We start from the raw sequence: 14,938 nt of genomic DNA on the forward strand, positions 1-14,938 counted from the left end.
TTTGTGTTCATAAGTAAAGTTTTATCATAGTACAGCCACACATTGTTACATATTGTCTGTAGCTGCTTTCATACTACAATGGTTGGACTGAGTAATTGCATTAGAGACCATATGGCCCAAAACCCTAAAATACTATCTGACTCCTAACAGAAAATGTTTGCAAATCCCTGATCTAGACTGAAACTTGGGAATACTTTACCAAACAAAGGCCAAATGAATAGCTTGTTTAACCCCCAGCTCTGGAATTCATGGCCCCCTTTTCCTGATCTGTGGAAATTGACAAGCTGATTCTAAAATTAATATGGAATTTTCAAGGGATGCAGAATGCCAAAACAATCTTGAAAAAGAAAAACAAATTAGGAGGACTCACATTTTCTGATTTCAAAACTTACTACAAAGCAATGGTACTGACATAAGGAAAGACATATAGATCAAAGGAATAGAATTGAGAGATAAGAAATAAAATCATGTGTCTATGGTCCACTGATTTCCTCAAGGTGCCAAGACCATTCAGTGGGGGAAAGAATAGTCTTTTCAACAAACGGTGCTGGGACAATTGTATATCTTCTTGCCAAAGAATAAAGTTTGACTCTTGCCTTATGTCATGTACAAAAAATAACTGAAAATGTATCAAAGATCTAAATGTAAGAATGAAAACTGTAGAACTATTATAAGAAAACATAGGGTTAAATCTTCATGATCTTGGATTTGGTAAAAGATTGTTAGATATGGCACCAAAAGCCTGAGCAACAAAAGAAAAAAGATAAATTGGACTTCATCAAAATTAAAAACTATTGTGCAGGACACTGTAAAGTGAAAAGACAACTCACAGAATGAGAGCAAATGTTTATAAATCATGTATCTGATAAGGGACTTATATCTAGAATACATAAAGAACTCTCACAACTCAATAATAAAAGACAATGCAAGGATGATACCCAGATGGCCAATAAGTACATGAAAAGATGCTGGACATCATTAGTCATCAGGGTAATAATGCAAATCAAAACTTTGAGATAGATACCACTTCACACACACTAGGATAGCTTGAATCTGAAAGTCACATAGTAACAAACATTGGTGAAGACATGGAGAAATCAGAACTCGCATACACTGCTGGTGGGAATGTAAAATGGTGCAGCCCCTTTGGAAAACAGTCTGGCAGTTCCTCAAATGATTAAAGTTACCATGCGACCCAGCAATATGACCCATATGACCCATTCCTAGGTATACATGCAAGAGAAATGAAAGCATATAATCACATGAAAGCATACATGCATGTTTATAGCAGCCTCATTCATAATAGCCAAAGGTGGAAACAACCCAAATGTCTGTCAGCTGGTGAATGGATAAACAAAAGTGGTCTATCCATACAATGGAATATTATTCAGCCATAAAAAGAAGTGAAGTACTGATACATGCCACAGCATGGATGACCCTTGAGAACATTATGCTAAGTGAAAGAAGGCAGTTACAAAAGATCACATATTACATGATTCCCTTTATATGAAATGTTTGGAATGTCCTTCACTTGACTGAGGTCTCTGCTCACATGCCACTCCTCAGAGAGGCTTTCTCTGACCATCTAGCCAAACTTGCAACCCATCACTCTCAGTTCCCCTACCCTACTTTATTTATTTTTTCATGTCACTCTAATGTTACCTTGTATACTTATTTGTTTGGTTTATTGTCTGCCTTTCTTACTAGAACATAAATTCCTTCAGGGAAGGGACTTTGTATCCCAGTAACAGTGCATAGCCTTAGTAGGTGCTAAATAAGTAATTTTTAAGTGTGTTCATAAGTGATAATGTTAGGAGGCAGGGTAACTTTGGAGCCACTGAGGAGACAAACGGCACCATATTCCTATTCTGACTGTCGACTCTGCCACCTTGGACAAGATAATTCATCTCTTTGATCCTCCATCTCTTCATCTACGGGTTGACAGAAACAGGGTGACAGAATGTGCATTTTAGGTCTGGTGTGAGGATTAAAAAGCCCTGAGGTGGAAGATATCCTTGCTGGATTTGAGGAACAGGAAGGAGACTAGTGTGGCTGGAAGATGATGAATGAGGGGAATGTTGAGGGAGATGAAGTTAGATGGAGAGAGAGAGATTCAGGGCTGGATTTTATTCCAACGTGTGCTGGGAAGTTATTGGGAGGTGGAGAGCAGGGTGATGACATCGGATATAATCTCAGTACATTATAGAAGGATCCCTCTGGCTGCTGTGAGAGCAAGAGAGGAAGCAAAGAGACCAGTTACGGCTTTGTTCAGTGATCCAAGACAGAGATGATGGTGCCTAGGACTAGCATAGTAGAAGTGGAGCAGGTGACTACAATCTGATTCAAGACATTTTGAATCAGGGATGAGGAATTCCTCAAAGACAGGAGTCAAGGATGCTGCCAAGTTTTGTTTTTTTTTTTTTAAATTATTTTTTGGCTGCCCTGGATTTTCGTTGCTGCCTGTCGGCTTTCTCTAGTTGCAGTGAGCAGGGGCTACCCTTTTGTTGCAGTGCGCAGGCTTCTCACTGCGGTGGCTTCTCTTGTTGCGGAGCACGGGCTCTAGGCATGTGGGCTTCGGTAGTTGTGGCTCCCAGGCTCTAGAGCGCAGGCTCAGTAGTGTGGCTCCCGGGCTCTAGAGCGCAGGCTCAGTAGTTGTGGCGCACGGGCTTAGTTGCTCCGTGGCATGTGGGATCTTCCCGGACCAGGGCTCAAACCCATGTCCCCTGCGTTGGCAGGCGGATTCTTAACCACTGTGTCACCAGGGAAGCCCTGTTGTTTTGTTTTTTAAACCAAGAAACTTCTGAGATGGGGAACACTGGTAAGAAGTGGTTTTAGAAAGAAGAGTGAATAGAAGCAAGAATTCAGTTTTCAACATATTAAATTTAGTATACCTATTAGACATCCATGTCTATGGATACTAAAGACCAAGAGTTAAATGAAGAGCCCAGGGTTAGAGGAATAAATGTTTTTTGTTTGTTTTTTTTTGCGGTACGCGGGCCTCTCACTGCTGTGGCCTCTCCCGTTGCGGAGCACAGGCTCTGGACGCGCAGGCTCAGCGGCCATGGCTCACGGGCCCAGCCGCTCCGCGGCATATGGGATCTTCCCAGACCAGGGCACGAACCTGTGTCTCCTGCACCGGCAGGCGGACTCTCAACCACTGCACCACCAGGGAAGCCCTAGAGGGATAAATTTGAAAAACCCGATCATATAGGTAGCATTCAAAAGTCATGGGACTGAATAGGATTGATAAATTCATTCATCAGATATTTATTAAGCCCTTGTTTTGTGCTAAGCAGTGTTCTTCTAGGCACTACAGCAATGAACAATACACAAAGAAAAATCTATACCCTTCGAACTTACATTCTAATGGAGAGGGATAATAAAATAACATATATGGTATGTTAGCAATCAATGTTAAGGAGAAAAATAAAACAGGGATGGGTGGGAAGATTGCAGTTTTAAACAGGACGACAAGGAAAGTCCTCAGTGGGAAAATATTATTTGAGCTTAAGTCGTGAAGGTGAGGGCATGAGCCGTGCACATACCTGGACGACTAGCATTCCAGGCAGAGGCAACAGCAAATGCAAAGGAGCTGAAGCAGGTCGACTAAGTTCACGGAAAAGCAGGGACACTGGCTGTAGAGGACAGAGCTGGGGTAGAGTGGTGGGAGATGAGGACCGAGAGTTAATGAGCTGGGGCGCGGGGGGTTGGGTGGTGAGGGTGAAGAGGAGCAGCTCTAGTACCGACAGAAACGAGGAAGGTGTCCAACAGAGAAGATCCTAAGCCTCTGCGATTCAGTTTAACGCTAGCACCGCCCCCAACCCCGCCGAAGCCCCGCCCCGTTCTAAGCTCACGGCTCAGCACCTCGGCCGGAACTCAAGGGACTGGCTCCGGGACCGGAAGCAGCCTTCTACCTTACCCCATTTTGCCCGCGGTCGCGTTTCCGGTAGCGGCGGCGGGAAGCGAGCTGGTGGCGGGCTTCTAGGCCTCTGCGGAGGCGAATCCGGCGGGAATCGGAGCCATCAGAACCGCCACCATGGTGAGGAGGCACAGGCTGTCGGCGCGGGAGCTCCCGACTCTGTTGTGGAGTGGGGAGCGCGACTAACTGGGAAGGAGGCCGTGGGTTGGCCGCTCCGGGCGGTGAAGGCCCCAGCCGCCGCGGCCCCTCAGTCGGGACAGGGAAGACCCGGACCTTGGTCGCTCGGCGGGGTGGGGGAGGGGAAGGCTGGAAATGAGGGTCCGAGGCCAGGGTCGCTCGGTGCAGGAGAGGTTAGAACTGCGTTGCGGTCCTCCATGCCGCTGTGACCACAGTGCTTGGGATCCCGTAGGCGCTGAGTAAACTTTGCAGCATGAGTGTGTGTGTGTCTGGGGTGTCGGAGCAGGTACTACCGCCGCAGGGGTACTGGGGAAGACCCGGTGAGAGACTCAGACTTGTGAAGGCGGGTGAGGGTCCGAGAAGGAGTTGCGGAAAGAGGTGGAAGGGCTTGTGTCTGAAACTAGAGTCTTGGTTCTAGTAGATGGGGAGGAGTGAATGGAGGATGAACGAGTGGAGGAAAAGTTCAACTCGTTTGTTCAGCATATATGTATGTTTGAGTATGTCTGACTTTTCAGGCCCTGGGGCTGCACAATGAAATGTTTACTTCACCGAGTTCACTCTCTATTTGGGGACATGGATAGTATAATTCGGAATGGTAATTCAGCATTAAGTAAAAGTAACGGCGGGGGGCGGGGTAAGAAGGCTTTCTGGAGCAGAGTCCTGAAAGATTGTCAGGCGTTTTCCCAGCGAAAATGGGAGGGAATAGTGTAGATCCGGAGGATTGCCAGAACAAAGCATGAAGGGTAGCACCATTGAAAGTTCCTGGAGGGGAAAAGGAAGAATGAGGTGGGAGGAATTGGCAGGAGTCTGGTTATTAATGGCTTTACCCGCTACTTAATTTTGTTGGTGATGAGGGATGCCACTGAAGGATTTTAACCAGCAAAATGACATGAACTTAGTTGTGTTTAGAAAGATAACTCTGTTCGGTAGCTGTTATATATTGGGTGAATTGGAAGCAGGGAAACCTAGTAGGGTATTGTTAGGAGAATTGGTTAGAAGAGTAGGCACTGGATTCAGGCTGACTAACATCCAACACAGCTTAACCTCTTACAGCCTCAGTGGCCTCATCTGTAAAATCTGCTGTTAAAGATTAAGTGAGAGAATAGTGTTTATGGCAGTGCCTGCCAGTGAGCACCCAGTAAGAATTAGCTGTACAAGACAGATGGACCAATAAATGTTACCATAAATGTTCAGACCATGTGGTTAGAAGCTGTGATTACAATTGGGTTAAAATGGTCATCTGAAAGAGACTGAACCACATAACTTGGGTCTCCAGGGTGGCAGGAGTCGAGATTCCAATCCATGCATTTGTGGGTTCAGAGCACCTGTGCTCGTCCAGGCTCACAGAGATCAATAGTAAGCACAGTGCCTGGTACTTAGAAGGCCCTTGCATGAGTTAGGATTGGCCTATACCAGTCAGACTGATAGGAGGCTGATGTAACAAAGCAAATGCCAGGTCATTTATTTCTAGAGAGATGTGTAACTGCCAAGGGCACTTGACATTCTCATTGTGAGGTCTATATAGTGTCTCTATTTTACCAAAACTACATTGGAAGCCAGGCTATAAAGCAGAATAGGTTGTTGGGTTAATTAAGGAGTATATCAGGTTATATATTCTCATTATGTGTTCAAACTCATTAGCACTCTGAGCACCAGAAAGTTTTTCTCTCCTAAAGGTAGTCTTGGAGACACACTAACAAATTATTGATTTGGGGGATTCCATTCTCGCTTCCAAGCTGATCAGCTGCTTTCTGATAACAAGCTCTTCATTGATTGGATTCTTAGTGCCAGTCCCATTCCAGCTCTTTTACCCAGTCTTTTTAATGAGATGTTGGTGTTCCGACAGCACCTATAATCTACACAATGGCAGATGGCTAATCTCTGATATACTTGGGTTTCATTAGTTTGGAGCCACCTTACCCTCTCACCCCTGAAACATACACAGCATAGACAAAGGCAATTGTAATAGAGAAAGATGATTTTAAGGGAAGGAAGAATAACAGCTCAGGGCTGAAAACAGGGTGATGTGAGAGAATTCCCAGGAAAGGTCTGTGGCTGGAAGACAGAGCTGAGACTACTGAGAAAGACAGACATGGAAAAGAAGGCTGCAGCAGAAGTTTTAAGGAAGGACCAGGGCTATGTGGGTCTAAAAGAGCTGAGTCCCATTCTTGCTGATTTCTCCTTGCAGACCGTGGGCAAGAGCAGCAAGATGCTGCAGCACATCGACTACAGGATGAGGTGCATCCTGCAAGATGGCCGTATCTTCATTGGCACCTTTAAAGCTTTTGACAAGCATATGAATTTGATCCTCTGTGACTGTGATGAGTTCAGGAAGATCAAGTGAGGAGTGGGCTGTGGGGGGAGGGATTGGGTGGATGGGGAGTGGTTTGGGTGGGCGGGCCAAGTGACAGGCGGTGATGTAGCTAGCTAGTTCCTCTTGGTTTACTTTCCTGTTTTACAGGGCAGATTAAAATGGGGAAATTGGACACTAAGACATCTCTTTCCTTAGTCTTGCTCTCTACTTCTAGCAGAGTACAAATTGTAAGGAGGGCTGCTAGGCTTTTTGTTTCTCTGACTTTGCGTGCCCCTGAGTACTGGGGTAAAGGGCTCTCATGTTCTCCCCACAGGTGTGTAAGGGGGGAGAGCTTGATTTTCTGGCCTCATTGCCTATTTGTAAAGCTGTAGCCTAAAGGGCTCTCCCAGTGCAGCCTGGTCTGAAACTGCTTTAAGAAGCCTCTGACCCTCTTCAGGGTAAGTGCTCAGCTCCCCTTGTGGGTTTGGGGCCAGTGATTTTTTGTTGGCATTTATAGAAACAATTGGAGAATACAATTCCATAGGTTATTAGGTAATTCCCTTGTCTTAGGACTCACAGATCTTAAGCTTCTAGGCTATTAAAAGATGTGGTCTTGCATTTCATCCTATTTTACATTCAAGGCATCTTGAGGCCCAGAGAAGTTACATGACTTCCATGATCATCCAGCTCTCTTTTGTCACGTGCAGCGTCCATAGTATGTTGCCAGTGGCTGTGAATTCCCTTTGATTCTCTTTGGGACAGTTGTTTTCTTTGTGGCATGAGGTCAAGAAATACAGCACAGAAAATGTGGTAGAGATGGCCGAGTGCCAGGTACACATTAGACAGTGACCAACAGATCAGTGTAGAACTATTCCAAATTGTTCTCTTCTGTATTTTTAAATGAAACTAACTTTATTCTGATAATTAAAAAGTGTCTATTAGAAAATATTTATTAAAAGTACATAAAAGTATGTGAGAAAAAACTTCAAATACCCAGAAAGGGTTTTTTTTTTTTTAATTGTGAAAGGGCAATACATGCTTTTATTAAATAAGAAGATATAGGTAAGTCAAAAAAAGGAAAAAATGGCACCCACAGAAAACTACTGTTAATATAATATAAAATATCACTAAAATGAAATCTTTAAGTTATTTTAAAAAATTAGGGTATTTTGTATTTATTTTTAGGATATTGGCTGTGGCTTTCCTTTCCTTTCCCCATCTTCTTGCGGTTATTTTTCCTGGTTTACATTCATTTATATTTTGTTCATACTTCTCTGGTTGTTGCTGTTTGGAGATTTCTGTTTTTTGTTCTTTGAGGACAAAGGTGTAATTTCTATGTAGTTAACTCTTAACCTTTTCCTTTATAACTTCTATTTCTAATGTGAGGTGAGGGGTGGAGTTACAGGCCTGTGGGGTTGAATTGGTACTAGAAGGATACTGCATGTAAGTGGAATGAGTGGGATTCAGTCGACTGAGGAATTGTTTCGGCTGCCTTCTGGCACTGGAGAGGCCTTAAGCTAGAGGGAGGAAAAGGGTAATAGCAAAGAAGAGATGACTGAGGAAAGGCTTCCACAGTGGCTACATGAGTGAACCAGGGCTGGGCTTTCTTGACTCTTACCCTGTCTCTTGGTCTGTGCATCCTATTGGCACGGGAGACAACCACCTAAGGGGTTACAAGTTCAGCCTGTGAAGACTGTCCAGAGGAGCTGTCTTAGGGAAAGTTTATGTACCATTTGTCAGTAGGTATAGTGTAAAACAAATCTTGGAGTGTCCTTAGGTAGGTGAACTTGAACTTTACCCTTTTTCTAATGCTTGCTTTTTTGTTCCTTCTCCTAAACCTGTCTTTAGACCAAAGAACTCAAAACAAGCGGAGAGAGAAGAAAAGCGAGTCCTTGGTCTGGTGCTACTTCGAGGGGAGAACCTGGTCTCAATGACAGTAGAGGGACCACCTCCCAAAGATGTAAGTCAGCAGAGAGCCAGTGCAAGGCCAGGAACCTTGTGCAAGGGAGGCCCCACCTGAGCCAGGCTCTGTGTGGGGTTCTCTCTTTCATTGCAGTACTCACAGGCATCCTCTGGTTTCTGTCCCCCATTTACAGATAATAAACCAGAATCTTAAAGAGGTTACCTTGCAAGTAAGAAGTAGGGAACTAGAATTTGAGGGTTTCTAACTTGAAAGCCCTGCCTTCTTCTTTAGTTGATGGACATAGTGAGTCAACAGAAGAGGCATCTAAGGCCATCCGGGTCAATTCTTAATGTGATGACAGTTTAGTGACCATAAAAGGTCATAACTCCAAACAGTAGAATACATATGTATTTTTTGTACAGTTATAGAATAATAGTTAATGTTTATTAAGCATCTGCTATGTGCCAAGCTCTGTGGTACCTTCAGTATTTGATTTAATCCTTATAACAGTCTTTTGAGATAAATTATTCCCACTTTATAGATAATACAGACTGAGGTTTAGTAACTTGTACAAGGTGTCACAGCTAGAAAGCGGTGATACTGACATTTGATTCCAGGCAATCTTGGTTCATTAACATCAGCCTACCTTTAGAGATGGAAGAGGCTTTAGAGGATCTAACCAAATTTTTTTTCCCTTTTTCATTTTAATATATTGTTTGTTAAAGGAATAATCCTCTTACCTTGTTTTAATTTTTGTCCACATTTTTTTTTTTTTTTTTTACTTAACATGTAATAGGTATGTAATATATCATTCTGCTTTTTCGCTTAACATTGTAAACATTTTTCCAGTTGCTGTACACTTTTAAAAAGTCATGGGCTTCCCTGGTGGCGCAGTGGTTGAGAGTCCGCCTGCCAGTGCAGGGGACACGGGTTCGTGCCCCGGTCCAGGAAGATCCCACATGCCGCGGAGCGGCTGGGCCCGTGAGCCGTGGCCGCTGGGCCTGCGCGTCCGGAGCCTGTGCTCCGCAACGGGAGGGGCCGCAACAATGAGAGGCCTGCGTACCGGAAAAAAAAAAAAAAAATGTCTAGGCCACAAGCATTTTAACATGTATCTTTATTTTTCAGACTGGCATTGCACGAGTGCCACTTGCTGGAGCTGCTGGGGGCCCAGGGATTGGCAGAGCTGCTGGCAGAGGAATCCCAGCTGGTGTTCCCATGCCCCAGGCTCCTGCAGGACTTGCTGGGCCGGTCCGTGGGGTTGGTGGGCCATCCCAACAGGTGAGGAGTTGGGGAAGGGGTACCAACGTCTGGTGGTTAAAATATAGGATAGAGTGAGGGTCCACAGTTTGGGAAGAGTCCAGAGTGATCAATCAACTTATGACTGTCAGGCTCTCAGTATTTCACTGTGCTTCACATATGGTCCCAGAGTCAAGCAAAAAGGAAAACTTGCTATTACAAAATAATGTTGATGCTATTAAAGATGCAGGGGATTTCCCTGGTGGTCCAGTGGTTAGGACTCTGCGCTTCCACTGCAAGGGGGCATGGGTTCAATCCCAGGTCGTGGAACTAAGATCCCACATGCTGCGAGGTGTGGCCAAAAAATGGGGAAAAAAAAGAGATGTATAAAAAGTATTTTGGCCAACTGAATTGGAACAAAGTGTTTCCATGACAGCATTTGAATTCTTGATCCTTGAACAATGCAGGGGTTAGGAATGCCAACTGTTTAGTTGAAAATCTGCATATAACTTTACAGTTGGCGCTCTGTATCCAAGGATTCGACTAAGATTGTGTGTAGTACTGTAGTATGTATTGAGAAAAATCTGCGGATAAGTAGACCCTGGCAGCTTAAATCCATGTTCAAGGTCAGCTGTACTACAGCTCTTGCAACCTATTATCAGTCTTATTTGAAAATGCAAGTGCCTTATCTAATTTGGATTGGGCATACTTAACTTAGGCCTAGAAAATGGGAATTGAGCATTCAAGCTTGATCTTCTCTGACAGATAGTTTTATTTTTTATTTACTTATATATTTATTATTATTTTTAAAATTTTACTTATTTATTTTTGGCTGCATTGGGTCTTCATTGCTGCGCGCAGGCTTTCTCTAGTTGCGGCGAGCGGGAACTACTCTTTGTTGTGGTGTGCGGGCTTCTCACTGCGGTGGCTTCTCTTGTTGCGGAGCACGGGCTCTAGGTGCATGGGCTTCAGTAGTTGCGGTGCGTGGGCTCTAGAGTGCAGGCTCAGTAGCTGTGCATGGGCTTAGTTGCTCCACGGCATGTGTGGGATCTCCCTAGACCAGGGATCGAACCCATGTCCCCTGCGTTGGCAGGTGGATTCTTAACCACTGCACCAGCGGGGAAGTCCCTGGCAGATAGTTTTAAATAGGAAGTCTGATGCCACGAGTTGTAGCTTAGGGGATTTGGTGTCTGCTGTTTCTTTACCAAGTTGGGGAGGAGAGTGGGACACCGCATTGCACTGTACTGTTCTGCCTAACTTCTCTCCTGTGTCCTCTTAGGTGATGACCCCACAAGGAAGAGGCACTGTTGCAGCAGCTGCAGCTGCTGCCACAGCCAGCATTGCAGGGGCCCCAACCCAGTACCCACCCGGCCGTGCGGGTCCTCCCCCACCTATGGGCCGAGGGGCACCCCCTCCAGGTGAGAAGCCCATGAGGAGAACCTTGCTAATTGATAGAAGATGCCTTAGCTGGATTTATGATGAGACATAACCTTGACTGAAACTGATGATGAGTTTGTGTAATTAAGCAGGATTACTCTGAGATCCAGCTTGGTTGACTGACTGTGGAACTATCTGGGCAAGAGCCTCACTTCTTTGGCTCAAGTCCTGGTTTGCTAGGAGGGGCTGGGAGGGTGGAATGGTCCTTCTGTCTCAAAACTTGGTGGACAGTTTTGTATGTTTCCTGCTACCTTTTCAAGACAGACACTTGAGCTATATTCTTGGGGCTTTTCTCTTGCAGGCATGATGGGCCCACCTCCTGGTATGAGGCCTCCCATGGGTCCCCCAATGGGGATTCCCCCTGGACGAGGCACTCCAATGGGCATGCCCCCACCAGGCATGCGGCCCCCTCCCCCAGGGATGCGAGGTAAGTGCCTTGAGCAGTGGCATTGACTTCCTTCTCTAGAGCCATGTTGGGATGGGCAATGGAGGGAAGATTGGATTTTGACCATACCTTGGGGCTTTTAGGCCTTAAGCCTCAGGAAGTGAACTCTTAGAGGACAGTTTTGTCCAGAAAGGAAAGAGGGAACAAGCATTTCTTAAATTGACCTTACCTCCCTCTTAGAACAGTGAGAGCAGCCCTGTACACAGGGCTCAGTGTCCAGGGCAGTATTCTCAGGTCACTGTGAAATAATGCATTCTGTTGCATGACCAACAAAGGTCTTATGCCCTTTGGTTTGGGAGTGTCTAGTAATTAAGGAGGGGCTCTGTGCTTTGCTACACTATTATGTATATCTGTTTAATTCCAGTTTGAGAAATGCTGAAGTAGATCAGCTCTCTCATTTTATAGATGAGGAAACAGGCCCAGAGAGCTCAGTGTCCAGACCAGTGTTCTTTCCACCAAGCCATAGTGGCCTCTAAGTTAACCCACGGCCAAACCTGCTGACCACTGTGTCTCTAATTCGGGTTTTCCATTTATGAGCTTTATAAGCATAAGGAGCCCAGTTAGCCCCAGAGGAGTCCCCCTCTGATCATTTGATAACTGCAGGGTGTGGGAGGCTGGGGTAGGGTGGGGATTCAAGTTGCAGATCAGGCACTGACTAAACTTCTTACTCTTACTTCAGGCCTTCTTTGACCTTGGCCACAGAGTTATGGAAGTAGCTCCACAGAGGCGTGGGCCCGATTCCCCAGGGCCACGTTACCACACCTGTTTGTTTGTTAAGCCGTTGTTCGTGGAGTCTCACCGGATTGTCTGGTTTCCCTTACAGGGCCCCCTCCCCCGGGAATGCGCCCACCAAGGCCCTAGACTCATCTTGGCCCTCCTCAGCTCCCTGCCTGTTTCCCGTAAGGCTGTACATAGTCCTTTTACTTCCTTGTGGCCTGTGACACTAGTTTATAATAAACTCTTAAGAGAATATTATAAATGCACCTGGTATGTTTGTTTATTTTCAGAAAGACCTTTGATATGCTGGGTGCTTAATACGAAGCGTTGCCTTGAAAAAATTTAGCCCTAATTGTAGTTGCTTCCCTTGTAAAATACTATATTCATGTATAGAGATGCACAGCCTCATCCAAGAGAATTAAAAAATTGAACTACAAGAAGACATTTCACTTGTCAAACTGGCAAAGATCATTTTGTTGATATAAACATTCGTACCCTATTGTGATTGGTATGTCCTCTTTGGAAGGCACTAATCTAGATAACTTCTTGAGCAGTACTTTATTTTATTTTTGAGAAACTAAATGTTACAGTTTATCCCATCTTCATGATTAAAGGCATTACAGGGCAGGGTGGGTAAGCAAGGCAGATAAAGCAACCCCCCCCAACATTTAACCAGATGCCTCATTTTGGTGTTTTTATCATATACAGGTTGACTTAATTCATTGACTTAAGTTGAAAGGTGGCAACAACAAATCTTTGCCATTTAGGATCTTCCTCCTTAGCTACTACAAGGATCTTAATTCCTGAACTACACCATGAGCTCTGAAATGGTGTTCACCACACTGTTCTTGAAGTTTTCACATCTTAATATAAGATCTGACACCTCTTGTTAAGGTAGGCAACTGTTAAAAGCTGTCTTTCTCTTGGCTCACCCAGTCCATCAGCAATCTTAACAATTAAGTTACTATATAAAAATAAAACTGTGCTCCCAAGCATTGATTTTCTAGAGCATTAGCTCCCTGAGAGAAAAGAGAGATCCTAACCAGTTGCTTCCATGAACAGTAACCTCAGTACAGTGTATGGAATGTCCTTCGAAGCATAGCCCAAGAGGTTAGGCAACCTTGGTCATCCTGACGAGCATATCAGCATTTACATACAAGATATATTTAAAACTGATCCCAGGGCTTCCCTGGTGGTGCAGTGGTTGAGAGGCCACCTGCCGATGCAGGGGACATGGGTTCGTGCCCCGGTCCGGGAAGATCCCACATGCCACGGAGCGGCTGGGTCCGTGAGCCATGGCCGCTGAGCCTGCGCGTCTGGAGCCTGTGCTCTGCAACGGGAGAGGCCACAACAGTGAGAGGTCTGTGTACGGCAAAACAAACAAACAACAACAAAAAACTGATCCCAGACCAAATATTGCAACCATAATCCCAAATAATCCCATTATTTAGTGTGCTGAGATGCCAAAGGCAGAAATCTCAAAGAGTGATGGTTCATCATTTTCTACAAGTGAGAGGAAAATACCAAGGAGGAAAGGAAACTCCTCCCTCCTAAATTTATCAAATCCATGCTATCTTCACAGCTTTAATTGACATGATCCAGAGTCCTCAATTTCCTGATATGAGGAGTCCATTTTCAAGGTGACTGTCAAGGTCAAGAAGAACTTTCAGTCTTTTCTTTGCCATGCCCATGAACCTCCAGTCCTTCAATAGGAATCTCCTCCTTTCTGAACTCACTGCTGAGTGCTTGAAGAGGTCGGTGCATGGGTCCCCATTGAGGAACTTCTTGGCAAACCAGCAGTTGAAGCACTGGTCACACTTGTGCTTCGTGTCAGTGCAAGCCTCCCTTATGCTGTTCATGGTGTCAGCATCCACAGCAGTTGAGCAGTACTTGAGATTATCATATTTTTCTACAACAAAGTATGAAGGAAATACTAAAAATGGAAATCCTGTTGGAAGAGGAACAGTTTTGGTATAACTTTCTCCTGGGGTCATATGCATATGTGTAGTCTAATCCAATTTTTGATTTGTGGGGTATCCATGACTTCTTTCACCCAAAGTCTGTCTTTAGTTGATATGTCACTAAGCAGTACTCTAGTAGTACATCAGGCTTAAAGGATACAGAAATAAAGTGGATACTTTAAAAATTACTGCCTTGCAGGGGGACCATTCTAAATGCAAAGGAGACCTTAATGAAAAAGAAGAGACTAGTGTTGTAGTATGGAGGTGTATCTCCAGGGATATTAAGGTGGTTCACCATAAAAATCAAATATGCCAAGCTAATACGACAAGAAGAAAGCCATATAATCATCTCAGTAGATGCAGAAGACATTTGGTAAAATTCTAACACTCGTTAGGAATAGAAGGGAAATTTATAAACATGATACAGGGATTTATGAAAAAAACACATCAAGCATAATAGTGAAAGGCTGAAAACTACCTTTAAGATTAGGAATAAGACAAGGGTGTCCACTTTCACCACTGCTATTCACAATTATACTGGAAGGTCTAGCAGAGCAATTAAGGAAGAAAAAAGCCAGATTGGGAAGGAAGAAGTAACACAGATAAAATCCTATATATAGAAAATCCCAAAGAATCCGTAAGAAAGCTCCTAGAGCTGATAAGTAAATTCAGCAAAATTGCAGGGTATGAGATTGCACACAAATCAACTGTATTTCTATACACCAGCAACAATCTGAAAAAATTTTTTAAATTCCATTTACAACAGCAGCCAAAAGAATAAAATACTTGGGAATCAATTTAAACAAGGTGGTGAAAGATTTGTACACTGAAAGTTACAGGGACTTCCCTG

At 44.4% G+C, this 14,938-nt stretch overlaps 1 protein-coding gene and 1 pseudogene across 2 annotated transcripts; one reads left to right on the top strand and one right to left on the bottom strand.

Moving 5' to 3' along the window:
- Window positions 1-3,896: 3,896 nt before the first annotated feature.
- On the top strand, window positions 3,897-12,393 carry SNRPB (small nuclear ribonucleoprotein polypeptides B and B1). Of its 2 annotated transcripts, none has more exons than XM_022592829.3 (7): window positions 3,897-4,039; window positions 6,285-6,436; window positions 8,238-8,349; window positions 9,418-9,570; window positions 10,808-10,946; window positions 11,267-11,392; window positions 12,234-12,393. In XM_022592829.3, the coding sequence occupies exons 1-7, from the start codon at window positions 4,037-4,039 to the stop codon at window positions 12,269-12,271; spliced, it is 723 nt and encodes a 240-aa protein (XP_022448537.1). In that variant the 5' UTR covers window positions 3,897-4,036; the 3' UTR covers window positions 12,272-12,393. The 2 variants fall into 2 exon arrangements, with proteins under 2 accessions (XP_022448537.1, XP_022448538.1); XM_022592830.3 differs by having other exon boundaries at window positions 3,898-4,039; window positions 12,090-12,393.
- Window positions 12,394-13,576: 1,183 nt separating this feature from the next.
- Window positions 13,577-14,092, bottom strand: LOC115803378 (TP53-regulated inhibitor of apoptosis 1 pseudogene; annotated as a pseudogene).
- Between the last annotated feature and the right edge of the window lie 846 nt (window positions 14,093-14,938).

The sequence above is a fragment of the Delphinapterus leucas genome, chromosome 15 (assembly GCF_059928025.1).
Source record: "Delphinapterus leucas isolate spDelLeu-1000000601 "Yukka" chromosome 15, BTC_Dleu_Yukka2, whole genome shotgun sequence".
NCBI classification, from domain to species: domain Eukaryota; kingdom Metazoa; phylum Chordata; class Mammalia; order Artiodactyla; family Monodontidae; genus Delphinapterus; species Delphinapterus leucas.

Bases quoted from the DNA above. Each gene is read 5' to 3' on its own strand.
- SNRPB (XM_022592829.3), top strand. The intron at 9,571-10,807 runs GTGAGGAGTTGG...GTGTCCTCTTAG, and splicing joins TTGGTGGGCCATCCCAACAG to GTGATGACCCCACAAGGAAG. The intron at 11,393-12,233 runs GTAAGTGCCTTG...TTTCCCTTACAG, and splicing joins CCCTCCCCCAGGGATGCGAG to GGCCCCCTCCCCCGGGAATG.